Source organism: Anabrus simplex, chromosome 9 (assembly GCF_040414725.1).
Source record: "Anabrus simplex isolate iqAnaSimp1 chromosome 9, ASM4041472v1, whole genome shotgun sequence".
Classification (NCBI taxonomy): domain Eukaryota; kingdom Metazoa; phylum Arthropoda; class Insecta; order Orthoptera; family Tettigoniidae; genus Anabrus; species Anabrus simplex.
Window position 1 is genome coordinate 22,327,805 of NC_090273.1, and position 26,897 is coordinate 22,354,701.

The following is a 26,897-nucleotide window of genomic DNA, read 5'->3' on the forward strand; positions in this document are numbered from 1 at the left end:
TTGAACTTTCTCTAGGGAATTTATTAAACCAACATGCAGATCCATATTCGAGAATGGGTCTTACAACGTATTTATAAGGTTTATTTAAACCTACTAGGGTGGTGAGCACATAAATAAGAATTCAATGAAAGTATTTTCCTTCTGGACCTTCATGCCAGACAGATTAAAAAAAAAAAAAATTTTCACTATAATATGATTTATCTATAGAGCAAAACCGCTATGCAGTGTGCGTATCATAGCAATCGAGATGGAATTGGTAATGTACTATGTATCTATAGAGCCTATATACGACTTTTTACAATTACTTCTAAAGTGAATTTCAGCTGTGTGACAACGCTGAAAAGACTATGGACTTAGAGATTGGCATTCCTGAAGAGGGTTTTCTACACTTTCCCATTTTCACACATTGATTCAAGAGTCTGTATTGACTTGTGACGACGACGATGTATTTCATGGTAAAGACAGCTGCCTCTGTGGATCAGTGGTAGAGTGACGGCCTCCGAATCCCAATATAGCGGGTTCAAACCCGGCAGAGGTAGTCGGATTTTTGAAGGGCAGAAAAAAGTCCATTCGACACTTCATGTCGTACGATGTCGGCATGTAAAAGATCTCTGGTGACACATTTGGTGTTTACCCGACAAAATTCATTAAATCTCAGCCACAGACGCCCAAGAGAGTTTCGGTTTACTCGGTCTGCCATCTAGTGGGCCTAGAGTATAACGGAACGTCAAAATTGACGAGCAGACAGCCAGATGGCGTCAACTTGAAATGTCTGCACGTGGTAGCTGAGGCCATACGATTATTATTATTATTATTGTTATTATGGTAAAGACGAATTACTTTGCAATGCTATCTATCTTAATGGTAATGTACTATGTACCTCTACTAGTGTAGGCTACTGAGTGCTTGATTCGAAGCAGTGTATCGATTCATTCAGTGTCCGAGTGAATCGATTCACAGGAACGGCAAGCTCACGGCACACAAATCATGCACAATCACGGCTCAGTGAGCCACACGACACACACGGCTCCTTATAGGCACACTGGACACTGGCGGGGAGTCGAGCTTTCGCTGCAGCGAGCCACAGTGAATCATGGCACACTGAAAGAATCGTACGCAGTCATGGATCAGTGAGACACAACACACACATGGTTCATTATCGGTACACTGGACATTGGCGGGGAGCCGAACTTCCTCTGAAGCAATACATACAGAGTCATGGTACACTGAAAAAATCGTATGCTATAATGGACTCTCGAGCTCAGCTCATTTGAAAATAATACCTATTCGCATCCACTGTCCTCTTCTTACAGGGAGTTTTAAACAATACATGGATTTATTTGCAGTGTTAAAAAGATAGAACACAATTCCAAAGTACCTAGGTTGTAAGTAGGTAGTCAATTAGGTTATTCTAATTACTGTATTAGTTTAATCAATCAGTATCTTTATAACTAGTTGACGTTCGACAATTACTTAAACTCAGCTCTCTAGCCTCCACACCTGGCTGAGTGGCTCAAACGGTCGAGGCGCTGGCCTTCTGAACCCAACTTGGCAGGGCCGAGCTCAGTGCGGTGGTATTTGAAGGTGCTCAGCCTCATGTCAGTAGATTTACTGACACATAAAAGAGCTCCTGCAGGACTAAATTCCAGCACCTCGACGTCTCAAAAAAAACCTAAAAGTTGATAGTGGGACATAAAGCCAATAACATTATTATTTAGCCTACCCTATGACTATGAGTCATGCTCATGACCACTCGAAATTGTCTGTTTTATATTTGGAAGAACCACTCGGTATTCTCTTAGTTTGTATGTCGCATCATTGCACAATACTTCAATAATCGAATCACGAGGTTACCGATGTACGTGGACAGTGAGTATGTAAGTAGACTGATGCAATAGATTAAATAAATGATGTTTAATCAGAAAACCAGTGGGCTACTGTACATCTCCTGTAGCCTATACAAAATATGACGATTTTAAAAAAGCCTCTGCTGATAGAAAAAGACATTTTCGAAGATGACCGAGTTAGCTGGCCGTGCGTTTAGGGTCGCGTAGCTATGAGCTTGCATTCGGGGAATGGTGGGTTCAAATCCTACCGTCGGCAGCCGTTAAAATGGTTTTCGGTGGTTTCCCATTTTCACACCAGACACATGCTTGTGCTGTACCTTAATTAAGACCACGGCCGCTTCCTTCCCACTTCTAGCCCTTTCCTATCTCTTCTATCCTCTTTATCGCCATAAGACCTATCTGTGTTGGTGCGACGTAAAGCAAATTGATTTATATTTTATATGTGGGCTACTTATTGTGGACACAGGTATTTTTATATGTAATTCTCTCTATATATATACAGTATACGTGAGTTGTGACTTTCAGAGAACTGTGGAAAACCATTAGATAGTGTATAAAATTTAAGTTATGTCAGTATTTTAACAGGCGTACAATGTTTACATCGTGTATTGGTGACAGAGTGCTGTCTCCTTCTCTCTCTCCCCCCCTTGCCCGCTCCTCATCACATTGCGCCACAGCAGTTCTAGATAATTCCACTCCGATTGGACACTGATCCCCACCTGCACATCTATACCGCCCTGTAACTTGTAGATACACAATTCCCACAATTTTGAAATGTAACTTCGTTATATCAGAAAGGACGGGGCAATCAGAAATGTATTATTTCCCAGCAAAGTTATAACATTCTTAATCTCATGGAATGGCTCTTACAATGGTACAGCTAACTCCTCGGCTTCTCTTTCTTCTTCTTCTTCTTCTTCTTCATCATCTTCTTCATCTTCCTCCTCCGATTCACTGCTTCCATGATGAATGACTAGTTCCTCCACTTCAGGAAGACCTCTCACCTCATTATTGTAGAACTCGACAATCTTCTTCTCAGTGTGTTTTACTTCATTTCTCCACATCTCTGCTGTCACCTATAAGATATATTGAAGTATCACAACCTGACAAGTATATTATAAACTCCACTTGCATATATCCAATAAATAACATTTCCACTTGGCCTACCTGATCAAGAGATTCTTTCCACACAGCTGTAGCTCTGTCCAATCCGTGACCAGGTCTTGAAGCCACTGTTTTGTTATAATACTGTTTTGCCACAGACCATACAAATTCGATGGCATTGAAAAATGAGTGGTATGGAGGAAGTCGTAAGACAGTATGGCCTTCACTGTGCAGCATCTCGTCAACAATGTACCTGGTTTTAAAGAAACAGAGAAATATTGTTATGCATACATGAAAGTCAAATACACGAGTGTAAACAACATTATCTAAACTTATGTTTACGTGCTTCTGTACCTCTTTAAGTGACTTCGATTCATATTACACAACCTTTGCAGCTCATCTTTTGTGGCATTTTCTGGTGGAGAAACTCCATTCTGCCTTAACCATGACTGTAAATTAAAGGAAAAATAAAAATTAATTTCTGTAACATCATTAAACATCATTCAGTAGAAGGAAATATTCAATTAAGTATAATTACCACTAATTGATCCTTCCTCCATTTCGTTGTTGGTTGATGCTCAACAAGCTTACAGTGATATGGTGCATTATCCATTACAATAACACAGGGTCCTATATTTCTTAATCCTACGATTAATTGCGTCTTCACCCACATCTGAAATTTCTCGCTGTTCATAGCACCATGGTAATCCTGATTTCTCTTCAAGTTTGTAGCAAATATCAAATCAGCACCTGTAAGAATTTTAAGTTTTAGTGTGAAGTTATTTGTTCTAAAAAAAGTATAGGCCTATTAATAAAAAATGTGATTTCTGTTGAATGATACAAAAAGCTGTCTGATTTTAAGTAAAACCAACTACTGTGTAGCATAGTCACCTGATGATGAAGTCAATTAATTACTACTTACACTACTTTATCGTAACATCTCTCATGAATGTATCTCCATTAGTAGGCCTAGGCCTACATGATCAGGTTAGGTTAGGTTAGGTTCAGAATGAAATACTGCTCCTTTTCAACTGATTGTCATTATGCCAGAAACTTATCATAGAAACAAGATAAAAACGAACACTTACCCCAGTTAATAATGAAACTCTTGCCATTAGCTTCGTATCACTACGACTGATACCTTCTTCGTCGTCTTCCTGTTTCAATTGCTCGTAGCAATGTACAAGCATTTCTTGACCTGAAGCTTGTAAAGGACGTAACCTTGGTTTCCTTTTCGGAGGAGTTTTTGCAGATTTTTCTTCCTTCTTAGACATCCCAATCGAATTCTGTTCGTATAAGTATGGGACGAAATAGGAACGTAATTAATAAAATGATGTGCTCATCATTTCACACAAACTATGTTATTAAATGCATTATCCGAACATGCCACAATTCTACTTACCTGGTATTAGCCAAATAGATTTACAATCCCACAGAAAAAGAAAATATGCTTTAAATATTCTCGCAAATGTATCGCTAGTGACTTTAGAGGCAATGCGGTGGCAACACACAATTCACGCTAGAACAGTGACTGAACGTTGCCAACGTGCCAGATTAACGGTAACAGTAAGACGTCGTATCGGCAAGTAGGGTCCCTAAACTGTATGGTTACCGACACTGAAAAAGACCCAACAGCAAGAAAAGTCACTATAAATCAATACCTTAATATTACAGGGGAGAAAGGGTAAGGTTGCACCCTTAGTGTACGTCCTTACACGGAGAGGACTATATGGATGGATGGTCAGACAATGTTACCTAGCAACCGTGCAGGCTGTGATGTAAGGTATGTATGGATGGTCAGACAATGTTACCTAGCAACCGTGCAGGCTGTGATGTAAGGTATGAATGGATGGTCAGACAATGTTACCTAGCAACCATGCAGCAGCCGTTGATGGATGACCGTGACCGGGAGACTATTTATGATAATCTGATTTTCGCAAAGGGAAAAGTAGTTTGTTTTTTGATTTAAATTTTTAGTATTGGACTTACAATTTAGGTGTGTGTGTCTTAGGTAGTGAGGGAGACATTCTCACCGTGCTACGGTGTTAGTGAGTATATGATCATTCATTAAAATATTTACCACTGCAATTGTTACATAACTGTGTGTAGTTAAGTGCTCTGTCACTGCGGCAGTGTTGTTGTGGTGTGGGGTGGGGGGGGATTTTCATGGTAAATATGGGTTGGAGTTCTCTCACATCTCCCGTGCAGCGAAGCGGTTACCATCGAAAAAGTGGCCACCGCCAGTGTTGCTCCCCTGTAGTTATAAGTTCAATTTCATGAAAACATTGTGAGTTTTGCAAGATTTGGAATAAGTGGTCTCACCTAGCTTACCGTTTAATTGTAGTGCGTCGACATGAGACTTATCAGTGCCGTATCAGTTCTGAACGTTGGCCTAGTTTTCTTTGCTTATTCCTGTCTGGTGCCTTAATGAAGGGAAAAACAGAAAACGTAACTGCGTGGTTACCTTCACAGTCGACGTAAATAGTTAGTCTCCTCCCTCCCGCATACAGTGCCTTAGGGGTGAGTTGGGGCTCCAGGCTGTGTTTGTGGTTCTCAGGCCTCTAGAGACCTTTAGTTTTGTATTGTGTGTTCGAGTGCATCTGTCCGTAGTTCTAGTATCTGTTTGGGTGTTCACATGTGAGATTGTTCTGGTAGTTTTAATGACTGTGTGGGTATGGAGTTGATGAAGACTGTCGGTGTAGGTGTACTTTATGCCTGGGGTTTCTTGAAGGATTGCATTGTGGTGCTCTGTATGCCATGGCTTAAAGGAGACGATTGGTTGGACTTCGTAGGTCATACGGCAGTGGAGCTTGAGGATATCATAGACCTTAATCAAAGACTGGTGGAGACTAGAATCTTCAGGAGGGGGAAGGGTAAAAACGAAATCGGCTGTATTAGCGATGAATATCTGGATTCTCCTCTGATGACTTTTTCTAAGTTGGGTGACTACCAGCTACCCTTGTTGTTGAAGTACTTGGACTGATGGCCTTTTATGACCAGCAATGCAGCTTGGTCTTTTTTTTGGATCTAAGACCAGTAGTTATAGACAGTGATCTGGAATTATGGGCGTGTTCCAGATGACTAGTAGATAGGCTGGGAAATGGGAAAATGCAGTGACTGTTTACATAATCTATTTACGTCTTCGTCAGCAACCAAGGGTACTGTGAAAAAATGGCATTCTTCTTCTAACTGAAGATCTCACCAAGGCCAAGAATAACCAGGCCACGCGGAATTCTTACTTTTGATGTCCGCCAAGCAAGTTTGTCGACGGTCTGTATTTACGTTCGGCTTGGTGTGTGAGGTACCTAAATGGCCTCATTTCAGTTACCTTATAGGTGAGGACATAAACTGATGGTTTTCAGATCAGATCAGAACTTTTATTTTTCAAATGGGGTATATTCCCCGGTGGAAACATCATAATAATTATAAAATAATTATATACCATACTATTAATACTCTTGTCTCCTGCCATGACCTCATTCTACATTTGAACGAATGCACACCATTTGGTAAAGTGTTGAAGATTTCCTTTGGTAATCTGTTGCATTTTCTTTCCCCACTTTCCACAAATGAATATTTCCCGATAGTTATTGTGTCATTGACCTAATATTACTTCACACTCATGATCAAGCCTATCTCTATAAACCCCTTCGGTCTTTAATCTCCTTTCAATATCCTCCCAAGCACTTTCCCTTCTGTATGCCAGGTAATATATATTTTTTCTCAGTGTGTGGGATTCCTAATTTGAAAGGTAGGAGGACACAGAAGAAATAAAAGGAAGAACAACAGACACTTCAAAATCTGGGTATGAATAAACAGTGATGACTCACATCAACATACTGTTGTTTGGCGCCGTAGTGGTGATGTTTCTTTCCCAGCTCCTGGAGAAGATTTTGAAGTTTCTCGGGTTCATGTAGGCGTGCGACAGCTTTCTGGACAAACGCCATCACCCTGAAACAGAAATGAATCAGTTATACTGGATTGCTTTCCACAATTCAAAATTATGAACTCTGAATAACGTCTGGACATTCGGATTAAGATATTCAATAGACCAGGAGAGAAATGGACTGTTATAAAATGTGTTTGTAAAACATCCTTCAAGAATATTATGTTGTATTAAATAAATAATCACAGCATATTTAAATAATATTTTCTTTCTGGTACCGAAAGAACAAATCAGTGCTCTCGATTACAGTATTGCACCAGAAAATAATAATAATTGTACCGGGCGGTACACCCCTACGCCGCACTTTTAAATCTTGCGCCAATAAAACCTCCTCTACAGGAGGAACTCTGAACTTAAAACTGGACCAACTTGTAAATTTTCTCAGAAGATGTCACTACCGTAATTTTTTTATGGTGAAGTTTCCTTAACTGTGTGAAATTCTACTTGTTTTTGTTTTCCATTCATCAAGAAGTTTGGACATTCTCTCATGATCATGCACCCTGGTGCGAAGTGAAAGAACCTTTCAGAAGTAATTTTGTTTTCATAAGTTTTCATTTACTAAATTTCGTTCATTCATTTTTGGGTTGGCAATATTTTTCCTTTCTTTCCGCCTGTTTTGAATTTAACCAATCAAGAATTTCTGTAATTAATTTCCTACCAATCACAGGCTTCTTCTTCGATTTGGTGTGTAACTTTAAGCTACCCAATAAAATTGAGTGGGTATGGCTGTTTTATTCATGAAAGGTCTCGAACGTTCCCCGAGGGTTTATAAACTGCTGATTTTCACGTCTCTTGGCCATTTGATCAACGTCTATCTAAGTGTGTGGATGTGAAGCAGGAGGCGGGTGGCGCCTCTTTCATCAGGCAGCAGGTCTTCAGCAAGGGAATGGCCGTTTAACATCTTATTTCTTGCTAGCTCAGCAGTTTAACCCGCGGGAAAGGTCCGAAACTTTATATGTAAACTTTTTCTCTAAAATGTAAGTTCTGCCGGCTTATGTAAAAAACTTATAAAATCTGTAACTGTAATTCGGGGATAGAGAGTGATTTACCCTCTCGAGCTCCCCTTCATTTTGATTTTGAGGTGACTACGTTTTGGTAACTGATTTTCTTCCCTTCCTTAATGCTTTAAATTTCTTTCTTAGATGGGTCACCTCCATAGTTTGGGAATAGCCCCTGTTTCATCAGCCTAGTGCCTGTTAGGTTTTAAGAAGCTGCATAGAGGAGTGCAAGTATTCGCCTCCTTTCATTTTGTGCTTGGGCCATTTATTTAACTGTTATTTCTTTTACACGAAGGCCCTGTAGGTTGGGTACGAGATACCCCTGTTTCATTTTTGTAAATTGTGCCTTGATGGCAAGTTATTGTAAGGTCTGATATTGCCTTGAATAGACTTGAAAAACTGAGAGCGTGTCAGCTCTTTTCTAGTATTGTAAAAGTGCCCCTAGGAGGCTTGACATTGTAAATTACGGAGCTGGTGCTCCATGTATTAGGGGATTTCTGCCCTTTGTAGCCCAAAAGTGTTATAATCCTGAAATCTTGGATCCTTCCTAGTCTTGTTTCTTCACCTAGTCAAAAGTTGTTAGATTTTTGTTGTTATTAATTGTTAAAACTCAGAAAATAATAACCTTTGTTAAAATTAACTTTGATTTAATAGTTAGACCCATTCACCCCGGCACCTTCTTTCACCCCTGCTGATCCACCAAACCACGGTAATAATAATAATAATAATAATAATAATAATAATAATAATAATAATAATAATAATAATAATAATAATAATAATAATAATAATAATAATAATAATAATAATTGATATTATTTAAATATACATTTTCCCTTGTTAATAAAAAGTGGTGCGAAAAGTTTGTTAACCTTGGAACAGATAGTTTTGTAGATACGAACAAACATACTGGACCTGAAAGCATCCAAGTTTCAGATCCAGGTGCCCTTAAACGTGTTTTGTTACGTAAGAAGGAACAATTCCTCCTAGCAGAAATCTACAGGTCAATCAGGGCAAAATAAAACGGGCAGGGAAATTCAAATACCTAGGCGAGTGGATAGATCCTAATATTTCAGAGAAAGAGGCGTTCAAATCAAGAATCAAGAAGATGGAAATAGCCTATCACCTCACCAAAGATATATATGTAAAATGGTCAATATCTTTCAAATGTAAGCTTAGACATTACTGTACAGTAATTCGACCTGAAGCTTTATATGCAGCAGAATGCCTCTCAATAAAGGTCTTCTATTTGCGCGCCAAGCTAATGAACTGAAGGGGATGGGTGATTGATATTTTATGAATACATATTTCCCTTGCTAATTAAAAGTGCTGAGTAAAGTTTGTTAACCTTAGAACAGATAGTTTCGTAGATATGAACAAACATACCAGACCTGTAAACATGGAAGTTTTAAATTCAGGTGCCCTTGAAAGGGTTTTGTTACGTAAGATGGGATAATTTCTTCTAACAGGAATGTTGTTATATATTGTGCAAATAATTCGAAATAAGAAAGTGAAAGATTAATAGCCACGGGATATCTAATCTTTCGAATTATGACACCACAGCGGGAAGAGGTTATTTGTCACTAAATCCTATTCTTCTTGGCATGCCGTTCTCCTGCCTCAGATATTGGAAACCTGTTACTCTGCGCATTTGTGAAGTTGAAGCACTGAGGGGGTGTATCATCTGTTTGCTTGTCTGATGCATAACTCTCGACTAGGAAACGTTTAACTTTTTGTGTACTCAACCTTTCTCGAACAGACATCCGGCATATTTTGTTTATAAATCAAAGTTGTTCTGATCTGCAGCTGTATCGTCAAAAGAAATTCAGTGCACATTACAATTTTATGATCACACATATGTCTGTATTAGTTACTCGGTAGGAGGTCGTGCTAAATTTAGAAATGCTAACAGGAATTAGGAATGAAATGCAGACAAGCTTTTTGATATAATTGTGTCTTATTGCCGACAGTGATCCGAAAATTTGTGTAACGTAACGCGCCAAATTGTGTGAAGGAAGTTTAACCATAGCAACCGTGCAGGCTGTGATGTAAGGTATGGATGGATGGGCAGACAATGTTTACCTATCAACCGTGCAGGCTGTGATGTAAGGTATGGATGGATGGTCAGACAATGTTTACCTAGCAACCGTGCAGGCTGTGATGTAAGGTATGGATGGATGGGCAGACAATGTTACCTAGCAACCGTGCAGGCTGTGATGTAAGATATGGATGGATGGGCAGACAATGTTACCTAGCAACCGTGCAGGCTGTGATGTAAGGTATGGATGGATGGGCAGACAATGTTACCTATCAACCGTGCAGGCTGTGATGTAAGGTATAAATGGATGGGCAGACAATGTTACCTAGCAACCGTGCAGGCTGTGATGTAAGGTATGGGTGGCTGTCCAGACAATGTTACCTAGCAACTGTGCAGGCTGTGATGTAAGGTATGGATGGTTGGTCAGACAATGTTACCTAGCAACCGGGCAGGCTGTGATGTAAGGTGTAGATGGATGGACAGAAAATGTTACCTAGCAACCGTGCAGGCTGTGATGTAAGGTATGGATGGATGGCCAGACAATGTTACCTAGCAACCGTGCAGGCTGTGATGTAAGGTATGGGTGGCTGTCCAGACAATGTTACCTAGCAACCGTGCAGACTGTGATGTAAGGTATGGATGGTTGGTCAGACAATGTTACCTAGCAACCGGGCAGGCTGTGATGTAAGGTGTAGATGGATGGTCAGACAATGTTACCTAGCAACCGTGCAGTCTGTGATGTAAGGTACAGATGGATGGTCAGACAATGTTACCTAGCAACCGTGCAGGCTGTGATGTAAGGTACAGATGGATGGTCAGACAATGTTACCTAGCAACCATGCAGGCTGTGATGTAAGGTATGGGTGGCTGTCCAGACGATGTTACCTAGCAACCATGCAGGCTGTGATGTAAGGTATAGATGGATGGTCAGACAATGTTACCTAGCAACCGTGCAGTCTGTGATGTAAGGTACAGATGGATGGTCAGACAATGTTACCTAGCAACCGTGCAGGCTGTGATGTAAGGTATAAATGGATGGGCAGACAATGTTACCTATCAACCGTGCAGGCTGTGATGTAAGGTACAGATGGATGGTCAGACAATGTTACCTAGCAACCGTGCAGGCTGTGATGTAAGGTACAGATGGATGGTCAGACAATGTTACCTAGCCACCGTGTTGGCTATGTCTTATAGCTAGTTGCCATCTGAAATTAGCAGCCGTTGATGGATCGCCATAACCGGGAGCCGTATATATGATCATTTGATTTTTGCAAAGGAAGAAGTGGTTTCTTTTTTATTTAATCATTAAACGGCTTTTTGGAGATAACCAAAAGAGCAGTTTTAGCCCAATGGCATTGTTTACAAGACGATTGGGATTTTTTCTAGGAAGTTGGATTAGAAAATGCGGGAACATAGTATCTTATTATGCAACTTGTGGTCGTTGTAAGGAGCAGTAGTAGAATGTAAGCCATGGGATTGTAACGTCGGGGTTCAGACGCGGTATGGTCAGTTTGTTAGAGGCCGCAAAAACTCACTAGTATCGGCAAGTAGAAGATCTCTGGTGTTTATCAGGAAAAATGAATAATATTAATATTAGGTTAACAATTCTTATTTACTAGTTCCATTTATGACATTATTTCCTAATTTTATATTTCCTACATTAGCTGACTTCCTTCGACTGCACTCCATTACTTTTGTTTTGAATTTATTTATTTTTATACACCTTTTCCAAGACTGTTTTCATACCATTCAGCAATTTCTCCAGATTTGCTGCAGACTGAGATAGAATAATATCAAAGGGAAATCTCAGAGTTTTGATTTCTTCTCTTTGTATTGTGATTTCCTTTCCAAATTCTTCTTTGATTTCTTTTACCGCCTGTTCTATATAAACACTGAGAACAACGAAAGAAGCATGGAGGACATAAAATACAGACTAGCACAAACAAGCAAGGCTCACTCGGTACATTGATAAAGGAATTAAATGATTTTGAAGACTTTCGCCTGGAGCGTGGCACTGAATGGAAGTGAAACATAAAGAAACCTAGCTCAGAAAGAAAGAGAATAGAAGCTTTGGAAATGTGGTGTTACAGAAAATTTCTGGAAGTGAGGTGGGTGGATCGAATTATGAATGAAAAGATACTGAATCTAATTGATAAGAGGATAACGATTTGGAGAAATTTGGCCAGAAGAACAGATAGAATCATAAAAAACCTCTTAAGACATCCAGGACTTGTTGAGTTAATTTTTTTAGGGAAATGTAGGAATGATGGATGAATATGACAAGCAGTAGATGTAGGATTAGTAGTTACGTAGAAATGAAAAGGTTAGCACAGGATAGGATAGTATGGAGTGCTGCATCAAACCAGTCTCTGGACTTACGACTCTACAATAACATTTCCTAACTCGGCCAGCGTGCCAGTCTAAGAGTGCACGGCCGCGGCGAAACGCTTCACACACGTCTAATTTCGGTCGTGAAAACCTTAATTGGCGGGCACACTTACCAACAGATCGCCCAGTGACTTTCCGATTTCTCAGCCTCCTGGTCAGTAAAATGGAGCATCTAGGTCGATGAGGGAAATGAGGATGTCTTACAGGAGGCCATTTCTATAAATTATTTTCAAAACTATGGTAATATGAGAGCACTTCTTTCAATTACTTAGGAATGTCGAAATTGTTTCTTGCTACACTGGCTAGTATTGTAAAATGCAACAGTGATCGTCAAGCTAGGCACTTGAGAAATAGTATTCATCTTGAAGAACGCCTTGCTGTTACCTTAAGGTAAGTCTTTGTTATAATAATTTAATACAGTTCATGCATTTAATTCAACCTGACTACTCTGAGTACAGTACCGGTCAAATGTTTAGGACTTTATTAAGAAATCACGAAATGTCATCTAGAACCTAAAATTGTACCACTAGACCTCTGTAATTTTCTTTCTGATATCTCACATCTAATACGATATATGTCGCCTGATTTCATTGAGTTAGTTCAAGTACTGTAGAAGTTATGGATTTTTAACTCTTGGAAGGTCACAACAAAAACTCAAAATATTTGGTAATATAATGTACTGAATACTCTAATTGGTTGCAAGTATCACCAACAACATTTTTCTGTAGACTTAGGAATAGGTGAGGGCCATTTTAGTATAAATATAAAAATTCCGAAAATATGCGGCACCGGTTTCTTTTCCGTGTTTTATTTTTTGAACCAGGGCCAGAATTATTGATTTTTCTTCACCTTTTTCATGTATGGCCCAAGGTCTCAGTGTGAGCTATCGGCGTCAAACGTATCTGCCCTGATAATTTCATTTGCACTCTGTGGATGGTATCCAAGAATACGTTTCTAATGTCGATAGTTCACACTGAGACCTATGACAAGAACAAGGAAAAATTGACTATTTTAGCACTGGTTTGAAAAAAAAATAACCCACAAAAAAGAGTGCCGCATTTTTTTAGAATCTTGGTGGTGATACTTGAAACCAATTAGAGGATACAGTACATAATATTTCCAAAAATGTTGACTTTCTGATGTGACCTTCCAACAGTTAAAATTGTATAACTTATACAATACTTGGCGTAAATCACTGAAGTCAGGCGATGTATATCATATTAGATGCAAGAGCTCAGGAAAAAAAAAAAAAAAAAAAAAAAAAACACACAGAGGTCTAGTAGCAAAATTGTAGGTTCTAGATGGAACTTCATGATTTTTCAATGTGGTCCTAAACTTTTGACCGGTACTGTATAAGTTGAATAAGTAGGTGACAATATGCAGCCTTTTTGTACATCTTTCTCTAACATGACCCATTCAGTCGTTCCTCATCGGAACTCAGATTCCCCAGAAGGCAAATAAGATGGCATCGTATACTCATATTCTTGACGACTTGCCACAATATAATGTGGTCAACATAGTCAAAGACTTTAGCGGAGTTGTCTCACCGTGCTTCCCGTTAAAACAATAATCACCTCCACCACACACCGCAGTAGTCTCGTGGGTTGCATATTTCAGCAGAAGTGTAATCAGGTCCACGGGAACTGTGAAATGGACTCGATAATCTGCCGAGTGAACCTCCATGAGATGTTCCAGTAGACATTATTCCCATGTGAAGTTTAGAACAGACACATAGGGATGGGAGGCGGCCTTGTGAACATCGCGAGGACAGAAGACTGAGGGGTTGGGTGGGAAGGGAGTAGTTACATCCATGAACTGAACGCATAATGGGCACTGGAGATGTTCCAGAATGAAGCCATTTAACATACACGCAAGTGAGATAATGTGTCTCAAAGAGCTTGTCGTTTATCATTTTGTGGTCAGGCAGCTCTTCCTGTAAGTTACTTGTTCAAACTAATGACACTTCATTAGCTCTTACACCAATCAATTCAACTGCGGAAGTCTCTCAATCGATCCACTTGGCAATAATTTATCCTGTAACTGGCAGATTAGATTCTGCATAAAACTATTCAATGTTAAATGTTAAATATTACTTCTCTGTTTTTCCGTGTTCGCTGGAAGCCACCTCTGTTAATTTCTGATTTCTACCTGTGTTAACGAGTTCATATCTCTGCGTGACGTGTATTTGGCTGCGCAGACAAACACTTGCCTTCATTATTGTTTGTTTGTCCAACCCTTGTTCTGTTTCTCTACGGGGTCGGGTATGAGGTGAGATGAATCTGTCGTGGCGGGTTTTTATGACCGGATGCCCTTCCTGACGTCAACCTCATCAGAGGAGTTAATGAGATGAAATGAATGAAGGATGTATGATACACTAGTAATGGAGAGGGTGAAACCCGGTGCGGGCACATAGCCTACTCCTACCCAATAGCACCAAGGGGTCTGCTCACGGCTTAACGAATCACAATCAAGGGCGTCATATGCCCTCACTCCATATGAGCACTGCGGAGAAGTTTGGAATTAAATTCAGGCTTTTTTTTTGCAAGTTCCTTTATGTAGCACCGACACAGATAGGTCTTATGGAGACGATGGGACAGGAAAGGGCTAGGACTGGGAAGGAAGCGGCCGTGCCTTAAATAAGGTACAGCCCCAGAATTTGCCTGGTGTGAAAATGGGAAACCACGGAAAACTATCTTCAGGGCTGCCGACAGTGGGGTTCGAACCCACTATCTTCCTAATACTGGACGCAATTAAGCGACTGCAGATGCTATCGAGTTCGGTAATCCAGGCTTTCGGCACACAATCTAGCAATTAGAAATTCCATACCACCCCCTCCCGTACCCTGCCGGCCAACGTTCTGATAATGAAATCTTTATCGACCAACGGGACTCGAACCGGCTAACCTCGGTGACAGACCGTTTATACTTCAACGCCTTAACGTTCATGGCCACCAGGAGGACTGCTTCCTTTTAGTATTACAAGATTTAGATATAACAGCCATCAAATTATGGAAATGCCTCATATGTATATAGTTAGGAAGTTAATATGTGTAATATGATTTCACAAAGCATGTAGTATTATTGCCACATAGTGGAACATGCTGTGAATAAATGGTTAAATAAGAAAAAATACATCCATAAATAAATGACAATTCACAGACTGTTTCCAATCAGTCGACCGAGTCAGGAATGGAATGAATGAAGCCCGCATCTAGCGGCGAGGATAGGAGTTGTGTCGGTTGCCGAAGCCTGTCGCACTCCACTGGCGCAATGATTAATGAATGACAGATGAAATGAAATGATGTTGGAGAGTGTTGTTGGAATGAAATATGACAGGGAAAACTGGAGTACCACCAGAAAAACTAGTTCCGCCTCCACTTTGTCCAGCACAAATCTCACATGGAGTGACCGAGATTTAAACCACGGAACCCAGCGGCGAGAGGCCGGCGCGCTGACGCCTGAGCCACGGAGGCTTTGCATAAATAAATAAATAAATAAATAAATAAATAAATAAATAAATAAATAAATAAATAAATAAATAAATAAATAAATAAATAAATAAATAAATAAATAAATAAATAAATAAATAAATAAATAAATAAATAAATAAATACGTTATTTTTATTATTTGCTTTACGTCACGGATATGTTTTATGCGACAATGGGATAGGAAAGGGAAGGACGCAACCGTAGCTTGAATTAAGGTACAGCCAAAGAATGTGCCTGGTGTGAAAATGGGAAACCATAGAAAACGAAATTGAGAGCTGCTGGCAGTAGGGTTCGAACCCACTACATTCTGATTGTGCTTGCAATCATTATTTTTACATATAATTACCTCGTAGAGGATGTAAATATAAATGTTAACTGAACAAATTTAAAACGGGGAGGACAGACATATCACTAAGCTGTTTTCAGGCTTATTCTTGCTCTTTTAGAAACTATTTGAAGAGTTACGGATACTGCAACTGAAAATGCAAAATTCTATCAATATCATGAAATTATACAAGATCCAGAAACTCAAAATATCGCTGCAGTACTGGACAACGTTGGGAAGAATAAAAATTGACGATGTCAAGACACCTGCATTATAGAGTTCATTTGAGGAGATCAATAACATACATATTTTAGGTTCCACAAATAATGTATTAACATATCAAAAGCCAGAGCGTTCTTCGAAACTGACCTCAAAGAAGTTATAACTATAGATTCCGCTAGAGCGCTCTTCCAAAGCAAAGGGAAAACATCTCTTAGTTTCCCTTTGTGGACTTTTTGAAAGCAGAGAAGCTAGAGAATGTAATTCACTCTCATGTCTGTAAGTAACTCCGGACTCATTCTGGTGAAGAGATGCGGGGGAAAGCTTGCAAACACGTTTGAAGTTAGCGGTTGTACTTCGTATTCGTACACAAAGGTTTGTACTGCTACTGCCTGGATGCTTGCGGTTGGAGAAAGAATTGTTTAAAGTGGACAAGAGAAAGTGTGCTTTTATAAATCAATCGTGTCGTACGATTTACTACATTTAGAGAACACAGAATTTCGTATTCTTTTTTGAAAATTAGTGATGACGAATAGCCACCTTGACTTATTGAAAGATCACCAGAAAATGGATTCATTATAGACCCAACAATTATATTTGAAACTGGAAGAATACAGCCAGAAGAAGTAAATTTTGAAACGAACATATATGCCTATAATAGTCAACAATTGGGTATTTCTAGGAAAAATGTAATCTGAAACATCTAGAAGTAATACGACTTCTAATAGGGTCTCGCGGTGTTATTCCGAATTTCTTTGAATCGTTTGCGAATAAATTCGGATTTTCTCAATCTTTTCGAGATGAAATTGTCACAGTGGTGCTGAAGAAATCGTGTCCAATCTTAGTCCATCACACACAAAAGAAACCGAAACCAAACCCCATGGCGCAACAGCTCTGAAGGTCTATCTATGGTCTACCAAGCGACCGCTACTCAGCCCGAAGAACTGCAGATTATGAGATGTGTAGTCAGCACGACGAATCCTCTCGGCTCTTGGCTTTCTAAACCGGGGTTGCCATCTCACCGTCAGATTGTAATCACGTAGGCTGAATAGATTTCGAACCAGCTCTCAGATCCAGGCAAAATTCCCTGACCAACGATTAGTATATAGATGTTCTAAAATGCTCCCGATGGCTGTCGAAACGTGCGGTGTATGGTCTGCTGATTCATGCCAATTACAATGATGTGTCACACATTAGATCTAATCCCACTTCCGACACCACTTCTGTTACGAAAACATAGGACGACACAATTAACACACACACACACACACACACACACACACACACGCGCGCGCGCGCGCGCGCGCGCGCGCACGCACGCACGTACGTATATCTGATAATGGATGATGACAGTTCGCTAATTAGTGGCTATTTGAAGTCTCTTGTCCTCCTCACAGCGGGTCGCCAGCTCTGGTATTTACCTAGAATGACGGTCCCTTCCGTAATCTTGATTGATAGCTCACCATTCGCTTCGCTTCGTAGGGTCAGACAATCCACTCTTTTTGGCTTGACTCCAGACAAGTCCGTCACTCACACAATCACTTCACGTGGCAGTGCCACACAGTGAACTACTTATCAAGACTTTAACACAAGACTACTAAACAACAGCGACAACACTTTAACATTACTATCCATCGTACTCCTACATTACACTCAGCAACGACAACCACGACGAACACTGTTACTGATCACTCACTCCAACAACAACTAATGCTGTCTTGCTCCAACTCGTGTTCGCTGCTATCTTCCTGGTGGTAGAGTACTGCGATCTGTGGTACGCGGACAGAGAAGGAACAGCATTGCTTCGCGTTTGACAAGGCCCACGAGGAAACCAGACGAAAGCACAATACAAGGAGAGGCTGGCTGGGAGGTCTCCGGTCTGACTCACTCATCAGTTCTAGGAAATAACAAAGGCGAATACGAAAGTGCTAAAGGTCACTTCAGCATTAAATAATATTACAGAAACAAATTTGCAGCAATGGGCTCTTTTTCTTTTAACGTTGTCCCCAGCGCTGTAGCCCCAAAATTCTCACAGGGTATACTCTAAGTCAGGACATGACAAATCCTGGATGCCGGTCCACCCCGACGTTAAAATGAGTGAGTTACATCTACTTACAACAAACTTCCCTCAATTTCCAAAAAAATCACGCATATAATAGACATTTTATGATGAAAAAGAGGAAATCAATAATTTAATCCACTAGTTTGGAAATCTTAATTTGCTTATGCAACAGTTTTCTACTGGACATACTTCCAGATATTAATTAAAAAACAATCCAAGGTTTGCAATGACTCTTTTCACTGGAACAAACTCCTGAATTGGTGTAAGTTGCAGTGCGGTGGTTTTGCACCTATTTCTTATATTTCTCAGCCTTAAATCGGCCAATCTGGCGAAGCATTTGAATGTATGAACATAAGGCTGGAGTCGTAAGCAACGGACAGTGATAACCTTAAATAAGTGATGACTGATAATGTTATTCAACAAGCTGAACCTTCGATGTTCACGACTACGACCGAAGCTGGAGAGTTAAAGCTCACTGCCAGAATGGCGAAATTAAAAAGAAACCAAAGTAGAAGGCATACGCAAGAAATCAGAGGGTGTACTCTAATGAGTAGAGTAAAGCAGAGGCCATACGGCGTATAACCGCGTGTACCCTCGACTAAAGCCCCGGTTGTCCCGAAGACAATTAACAATTTTAATAAGTAAGACTTGCCAATTTAAGGATTTTTGAAGTGATAAAACAATTCCTCCTACCAATTACGAAAAGCCATAGCTGTTTGGAAGGAATCCTGGATAATTCCTCTCTATGACTACAATCTCTGGTGGAAATGGTGGGGAAATTTGTTTTGAGGAGAAGTCGTATATGGCAAAACAAACGACTCTGAAATGCTGATTAATTGAGTTTTTACAATGTGTGTTCAAAATAGGTTCCATCACTTGTCTCACATCGCTCTTAATATTTCTGAAGTTTTTTGAACATTCTTATGAACAAAGGATGTTTTAAGAACATAAACTTTCACAGTGGCCCCTCAGGCAAGCAACACAATGTTGAAAACATCCTAGGGATATGAGCTACGAATTTTAGGTCAATTAAATGTAATAAAATATGGAAATATATTATTTAATTATTCCTAAAAGTTACAATCCTTTCCTCAATCATCGTTATCCGGTCGATTATATCACGGCCGACTTGATGCGCCGCTCTAGCTAGCTAAGGGGTTCCAGTCGGCCGTGATTATATTATCAGTTTGCATTTTTCTACCACTACGAGCGCTAATGTGAGTCAGTACATTGTTTCACTTAAGCGCCACTACGAGCGCTAATATGAGTCAATGCAGAGTTTCACTTAAGCCCTTATAACTACATACGGTGTGTTTATTTAAAAATTAAGAACGTCTGAGGTTATTGAACTAAGGAACAGATTACAGTATGAATTACGTAAATAAGTTATTTTGGCTAGGATTTGAATAAAAAAGAAAACGAGTAAAGAAACAAGCGATTTTAGGCAGTTTTTCCAGAACTGCCGGAAGTAATTTTCGAAATTTGATTTTTAGTTTGATAGAGCTATCCAACACTCACAATTTTAAACTTTTCCAGGGTAATTTAACCCTTCAAATTTCGGCACGATTGAGGAAATTGCTAATTTTACGTTTTTTTGGTAGTATTGGACCCCTACTTTGTCTGCTAAGACATGTTTTCAACATTAAAACTAGCATTATCTTCTCATATAACTCTAGAATATTTCTAGGTGGGTCATTTGTATTGAAAACTGATTATTTAAACATGCTCCGTATGTAGGGATTTGAGGCCATAAGATCCGAAGTGTAGGAAGACTCGGGAATGGAGTTCTACGAGAAATTAGGCGATCTTCAAAGTGTTGTTTCAGAAGTGTGCGTGATTCCTCCCCTGTGGTGAAGGCTGGGGTTCTATCGTCCTGCATCCATTGTCGTTGGAGGGATAAGTTTCTGGCCTAACAAAAACGGGGAAATCCCGTACGAATGGGTATGCGAACCCACGCAGCTCTTTAAAAATCCGCTGACCAGTCCTATCGCTGAAACCAAATTTCAGCGATCTTTTTCGTAGGCTAAAGTTTGGAGGACTGTAACACCTGACGGGATACGTACTTCATGATTCTCGTTTGTGGTGACGGTTCTCTTTCGTTGACATAAGACAGCTAACATTGTTATGTTATTTGCTACCTGCTCCTCGTAATGTTCTTTAACGTGAAGCAAATTCGGACCGTTCTGACGCCCCATCATATGGCCGGCCGGAAATAATGTTCCACGATAAACATCATCTCTTCTGTTGTCAGAACTGTAATTATAGGAAAAACACAACGCTGAATTAAAAACATGCCGAACTATTATATACAGTAAGTAAAGACTAGCGAGCGAGTCGGCCGTGTGCTTAGGGGCGCGAAGCTGTAGGCTTGCATTCGGGAGGTAGTGGGTTCGAAACGCACGGTCGGAAGCCATGAAGATGGTTTTCTCTTGTTTTCCGTTTCCACACATTAAAGCACGGTCACATCCTTCCTACTCCAGCCCTTTCCTATTCCATCGTCGCAGTAAGACCTATCTGTGTCAGTGCGACGTGAAGTAAATAGTAAAATAAATAAATATAAATAATTCGTTCTAGGGACATGGTTTTGTAACCAATAGTGAAGTGTTTAGGAGAGACATGGCAGAGCATGAGCTGGTAAACATAATCAAAGCCATGAAAACAGGTCATTTAGGCCGTGTTCTACGAGGTAGAAAGTACCGGCTTCTACACCTCATATTACAAGGCAAGAGGAGCTGCTAGACCAGCGATGTCATGGCTGCAAAATATCAAAGACTGGACTTGCATCACCAACGCTGAACAACTCTTAACAAGTTAGTTACAAAGAAATGAGTGCTTTCTCCAGGGTGATCGCCAATGTCTAGGGAACCCAATATGGCACTTGAAGAAGTAGAAGAAGAAGAATATGGACAGCAGATGAGCAATGATTTCAGTGTCGTTTCTTTTGCCGCATTCCGTACAACACGATTTCCATATCTTGTTAACACTAACCGGAGGTTGAGGGTGTCGGAACTCTTTGAGGAATGCGTGTACTGAAAGCGCTAAGAGAGTAAAAGTGAAGGATTCTCTGCACCTTACAAAGCTATTACAGAACGGGTCATGTTCTCTATTCTTGTTTTATCCTATTCCCTTAATTAATAAACATGGCTTCTGTAGATGGTTAATTTACATTTTGCTCTAAATATATCTTATGTCTGGAGGTCATCTAAAAATTTCCGTTATAAAATTAGCGATGCAAAGGATGTGGCGTAATGTTTCCTAGAAACCGTGCATGCTGTGATGTGTAGTATTGATGGATAGCCATGGCTGAGAAACATATTATTAAAGAGGGGCGTTAGAGTACAGATGGTCGATGTGATATTGCAGGCTGTGATGTGAAGTATAGAAGGATCTTTTATCAAATAAGTGTCATCTCACCTCCCCATGTGCGCGGGGGGAGTAGAATAACACCCACAGTATACCCTGCCTGTCGTAAGAGGCGACTAAAAGGGGCCCCAGGGGATCTGAACTTGGAGCGTGCGTTGCGACCACGGGGACATTAGCTGAGTCCTATCATTGATTCCAGGCTCCTCACTTTCATCTATCCTATTCGACCTCCCTTGGTCAGCTTTTGTTCTACGGTATTAGATCATTCGAGGGCTGGTGAGTCTTTCATTTTTACGCCCTTGGTGGCCTTTGTCCTTCTCTTCGTGTTTGTGTTTGTCTTTCTTCATTTTTCGAAGTGTCAGATCCCTTCCATTTTTTTTCTGCTTCGTATTATGTAGAGAATGGCTGTGTAGTTGTACTTCGTCTTAAAGCAATATACACCACCACCACCACAACCTCACCTCATCATACTCTAGAGCAGGGCCTCTCAGAGTGCATGCACCGGTGCACTGCACGGCGCAAAGTGCAAAAGACGACTTGACTAGGTTGACCAGATTGCGGCCCCTCCCCCACTCCTCGATTTTCAGCAATAGTGCTGTCTCCCTCTTTCCCTACACCTGTGTCGCTCTCTCCGCCTGTCTCTCCCTTCCTCACTTCCTCTGCAGCGCTCCACCACCGCGAGCAGAGTTGAGCCGGAGTCGCCCCGAGACAAAACGCTGGTCCGAACAGAGCTGAGTCGGGCCGGTGCACTGTGCACAGAACCTCTGCGCCTCGGTTTGCACGCGTGAGATTTTGGAGGTTTGAGAGGCCCTGCTCTAGAGAACTGATTATATCATTCCTGATAGTTTCATAGGCCCTGCGTGGGTTTCATTTCCCTCTTTCGTTGCACTGGATCCTACACTTGCCGACTCCAAATTCCACACTAATGTCTTTTTCAAACGATTCGTTAGATGTAAATAAATTTATCGTTATGAATTTGAGTTTCATTTATTGAAAGACATATTTAATCCTCGAGCTTTGGAAGGCAAACGTACAATTCTGAGATATTCTTCGGATTGTTTGATAAATATGGTAAGGGTTATACTGCCCGAAGGCAGATCCGACCTCCGCAGAGGTGTTCCTGAGCAGGAGTTTTACGTGCGGTAGGGTGGCCAGTTCCTTTCCGCTCCTCCATTCCCTTACCCACCACCAACAGCGCGTGGCAACCCATCCAACTCCTGACCACGCCCAATGTTGCTTAACTTCGGAGATCTCACAGGATCCGATGTTTTAGCACGGCTACGCCCGTTGGCGTTTGATAAATATATTTCCAAAAACTCCATAATCGCCAATTAATGCAATTCTACTGTTATAATAATAATAATAATGGCGTGTGACCTCCGGAGACGCTTGGTGTAGATCTTTTGATTTGACACCCGTAGGCAACCTGCGCATCTTGATGAGGATGAAATGATGATAAAGACGGCACATACACCCAGTCCCAGTGCCAGGGGAATTAACCAATTATGGTTAAAATTCGCGACCCTGTTGAGAATTGAACCCGGGACCCCTGTGACCAAAGGCCAGCTCGCTAACCATTTAGCCATGGAGTCGGACAATTCTAATGTGATTTTTCTTGTAACACGATCATGTTAGAGAGGTACTAACGACCAGACGTTCATTGAAATACAAATTTTCTTATTTGGGTTGTGTAAAAATGTGTTCCTGTCCTTTCAACACTTCAGAATCGTACTGCTGTAGGTCCAATAATAGTCTACATGTGCACATTCTGATAATATCAGATTATTAGACGGCTGTGAACATGCGGTTGTATGCTTAGGCCTGCTCATCAATCGGTGTGTTCAAATACAATCCCTGCTTCATTTACCTCGATCTCCGATATTCCCCTTTGTCTTGGGAGCCAGTACACGCAGTAGACATGTGCTTTGATCTCTCCTGGAATTGGGCGCGCTCGCTCTATGTTGTAGTCTACAGACAGTTCCAGAAATGGTACAGTATAGACACGAACACTGAGCGGAGAAACAACCACAAACTACAATACCGCGTCTTTCTCTTGAACTTCATTCTGAATTAACTTCATTCTGCCTTATGAAGTGAAAGTATCAAATAGAATTTAAAACACAACGATATAAAGTATTTCCAAAATTAAGTTACATTAGGAAACAAAAATTTAATTTGCCCGACTGACAGTATTAGATCATGTAAGTATGGAGTCGTGGAGACACAAATAAAATGTTTTAAAATGTTGAATTGAGTAAAGAAGTTTGATGGCAACAATTCATAGAAGAAAAATAAAGCCTTTTACGCACGTTTAAAATATGGACATAATAAGACAAAATTCTAAGAAAGAAAACTCAGAATCTAAGATGACTGGATTACCAAGAGATGAAGAGATTTATTTATTTAATCGTGTCAGAAACATACATTATACTCACAATTATACAGGACAATAACAAATCTGGTACTATAATCATTAATCTTTTCTGATGATGCCAGGTAACGATGTGATTTATGCTCTACATAAGTACAAAATTAATTAAATGTGGTGTGAGCAATAAGCGGCTAATTTACATGCTTCCTTGGTAGCGTCGATCACATTCTGGAGAGAGCAAGTAGTTGGGCACAAGTTACAAACAAGAAGATGGCTCATTGTCTGTCGCAGTGACAAGGCAGTACCTTCAGAAGATAGTGCTGCTGATGATAATGGAACACCCATGCTGATTTGACATTTGACCGGGGTCTTCGCAACAGTTTCGCTTCCCACCGGTTTGTGATATTCACATTATCCAAACTGATCCAGTGAACTTAAGCAAATGCCGGTTCGAATACCGTCGTCAATCTTTCTTGAAATAGCCGGACTGAGTACCTCGGACGGTGGAGCGCTGGCCTTCTGAGCCCAACCTGGCTCAGTCCCGTGTTATTTGATGGTGCTCAAGTACGTCAGCCTTGTGTCGGTAGATTTACTGGCACGTAAAGGAACTCCTGTGGGACAAAATTCCAGCATTTCGGCTTCCCCGAAAAGTGTAAAGTAGTTCGTGGGACTTAAACTCAATAATATTAATTAATTATTATTTCTGTATGGCTCCATGGCTAAATGGTTAGCGTGCTGGCCTTTGGTCACAGGGGTCCCGGGTTCTATTCCCGGCAGGGTCGGGAATTTTAACCTTAATTGGTTAATTTCGCTGGCACGGTGGCTGGGTGCATGTGTCGTCTTCATCATCATTTCATCCTCATCACGATGCGCAGGTCGCCTATGGGAGTCAGATCAAAAGACCTGCACCGGGCGAGCCGAACTTGTCCTCGGACACTCCCGGCACTAAAAGCCATACGCCATTTCCTTTCATTATTATTTCTTGAAATAGTTTCCAGTTGCTTTCCGACTTAACTCCTAGTACGTGAGGTGATGCTACCGTTAACAGTTTCCCGAGCACATAATAATTGATTAAATGATTTTGAACACAAACACCAGAATAGAGGGCATAGCAAAATATAAGATATATCTATCACAATTCAGGAAAATAAAAAATAAGCACACAGACCATATATTAATATTTTAATATGAACGAACGTAAATAACAAGAACAATAACCAACATTTTTTAAAAAGATTTGCTTTACGTCCCACCGATACAGATAGGTCTTATGGTGACGATGGGATAAGAAAGGGCTACGAGTGGGAAGCAAGCGGCCGTGGCCTTAATTAAGGTACAACCCCAGCATTTGCCCGGTGTGAAAATGCGGAAACCACAGAAAACCATCTTCAGGGCTGCCGACAGTGGGATTCGAACCCACTATCTCCCGGATGCAAGCTCACAGCTGCGCGCCCCTAACCGCATGGCCAACTCTCCCGGTAGATACAACATATTATTATTATTATTATTATTATTATTATTATTATTATTATTATTATTATTTCTTCTCCGATCTTGACCAACCGTAGATAAAGTGAAATAACTTCATGCTTTACTTACTATTCTTGCCTTCCTGTCTTTCCATTATTTCTTCCTTCTTGCACCATGTACCCTCCTTCTTTCTTCCATCCAGACATATTATCTTTCCTGTTTCTATTTCTCCTGGGAACACCAAACACGCATTTTTTGTGTGTAAATGACTCTATCCATTATCTTGTCAATGCCAGTGCGGATCTACTCCACAAAAATTGACAGAAGATGCTGTTCTTAATGTAGTACAATGAGCTGGGACTGTTTTCTCCATGCACGAAGTAACTATCCTAATATCACTGGATATCTCCAGTGCATTCCCGGTCTCGAAAGCCAAGAATAACGGCCAAGAGGATTCGTCGTGCTGACCACACGACACCTCGCAAACTGCAGGCCTTCGGGCTGAGCAGCGGTCGCTTGGTAGGCCAAGGCCCTTCAAGGGCTGTAGTGCCATGGGGTTTGGTTTGGTTCTCCAGTGCATTCGATAATGCCTGGTGGCCAAAAGTTCTGACTCAGTTGAAAAAGAAGCTCTGTCCCAAAAATTTATATAAGTTAATACAATCTTATTTCCACAATCGGACAGTTAAACTTCAAGTCGGATCAGCAGTCTCTTTAAAATTCCTGAATAGGGGTTGCCCACATGGATCTAGTTGTAGTCCTGGTTTCTGGAACATTTTATACGATGACCTTCTAACTTTACGTCTTCCTGTTGGTTGTAAAGTTGTGGCCTACGCTGATGACGCCCTTCTTTTAATTAAAGCAGATAATGTGCAGGACCTGAGAGTAGGAGCAAATTTGTCTCTTGACATTTTATTCACTTGGGGTTGTGATAATAAATTACACTTTAATCCCCAGAAAACGAAGGCCATGCCTGTTACAAGGAGAAGGAAACCGAGAAAGTCTAAAATAAAAATGAATGGAAAAATATCAGTATGGAAAATCATATCCTTTATCTGGGAGTTGTCCTTCAAGAAGTTAACCTTCAGGGCCCATTTCAACAAACTACAACAGAAAGGCAGTAAGTTTATGCAAGGTCTAGCTATTGTCTGCAGACCTTCTTGGGGACTAAATTCAGAGGTACTAAGAATTATTTATGATACAGCGTTTGTACCTCTGACATTGTATTGTGTTTCTTCTTTTCGAATGATACTTGAGAAGAAATGGGCTCAGCGTAAATTG

At 40.6% G+C, this 26,897-nt stretch overlaps 1 protein-coding gene across 1 annotated transcript in view; it reads right to left on the reverse strand.

Moving 5' to 3' along the window:
- The window catches only part of LOC136881028 (neuroglobin), a 307,501-nt gene that overhangs the window by 54,655 nt on the left and 225,949 nt on the right, over positions 1-26,897 (reverse strand). The window contains exon 4 of the mRNA XM_067153620.2: positions 6,782-6,902. Coding sequence (XP_067009721.1) covers positions 6,782-6,902 — 121 coding nt within the window. The remainder of the gene's footprint in view (positions 1-6,781; positions 6,903-26,897) is intronic.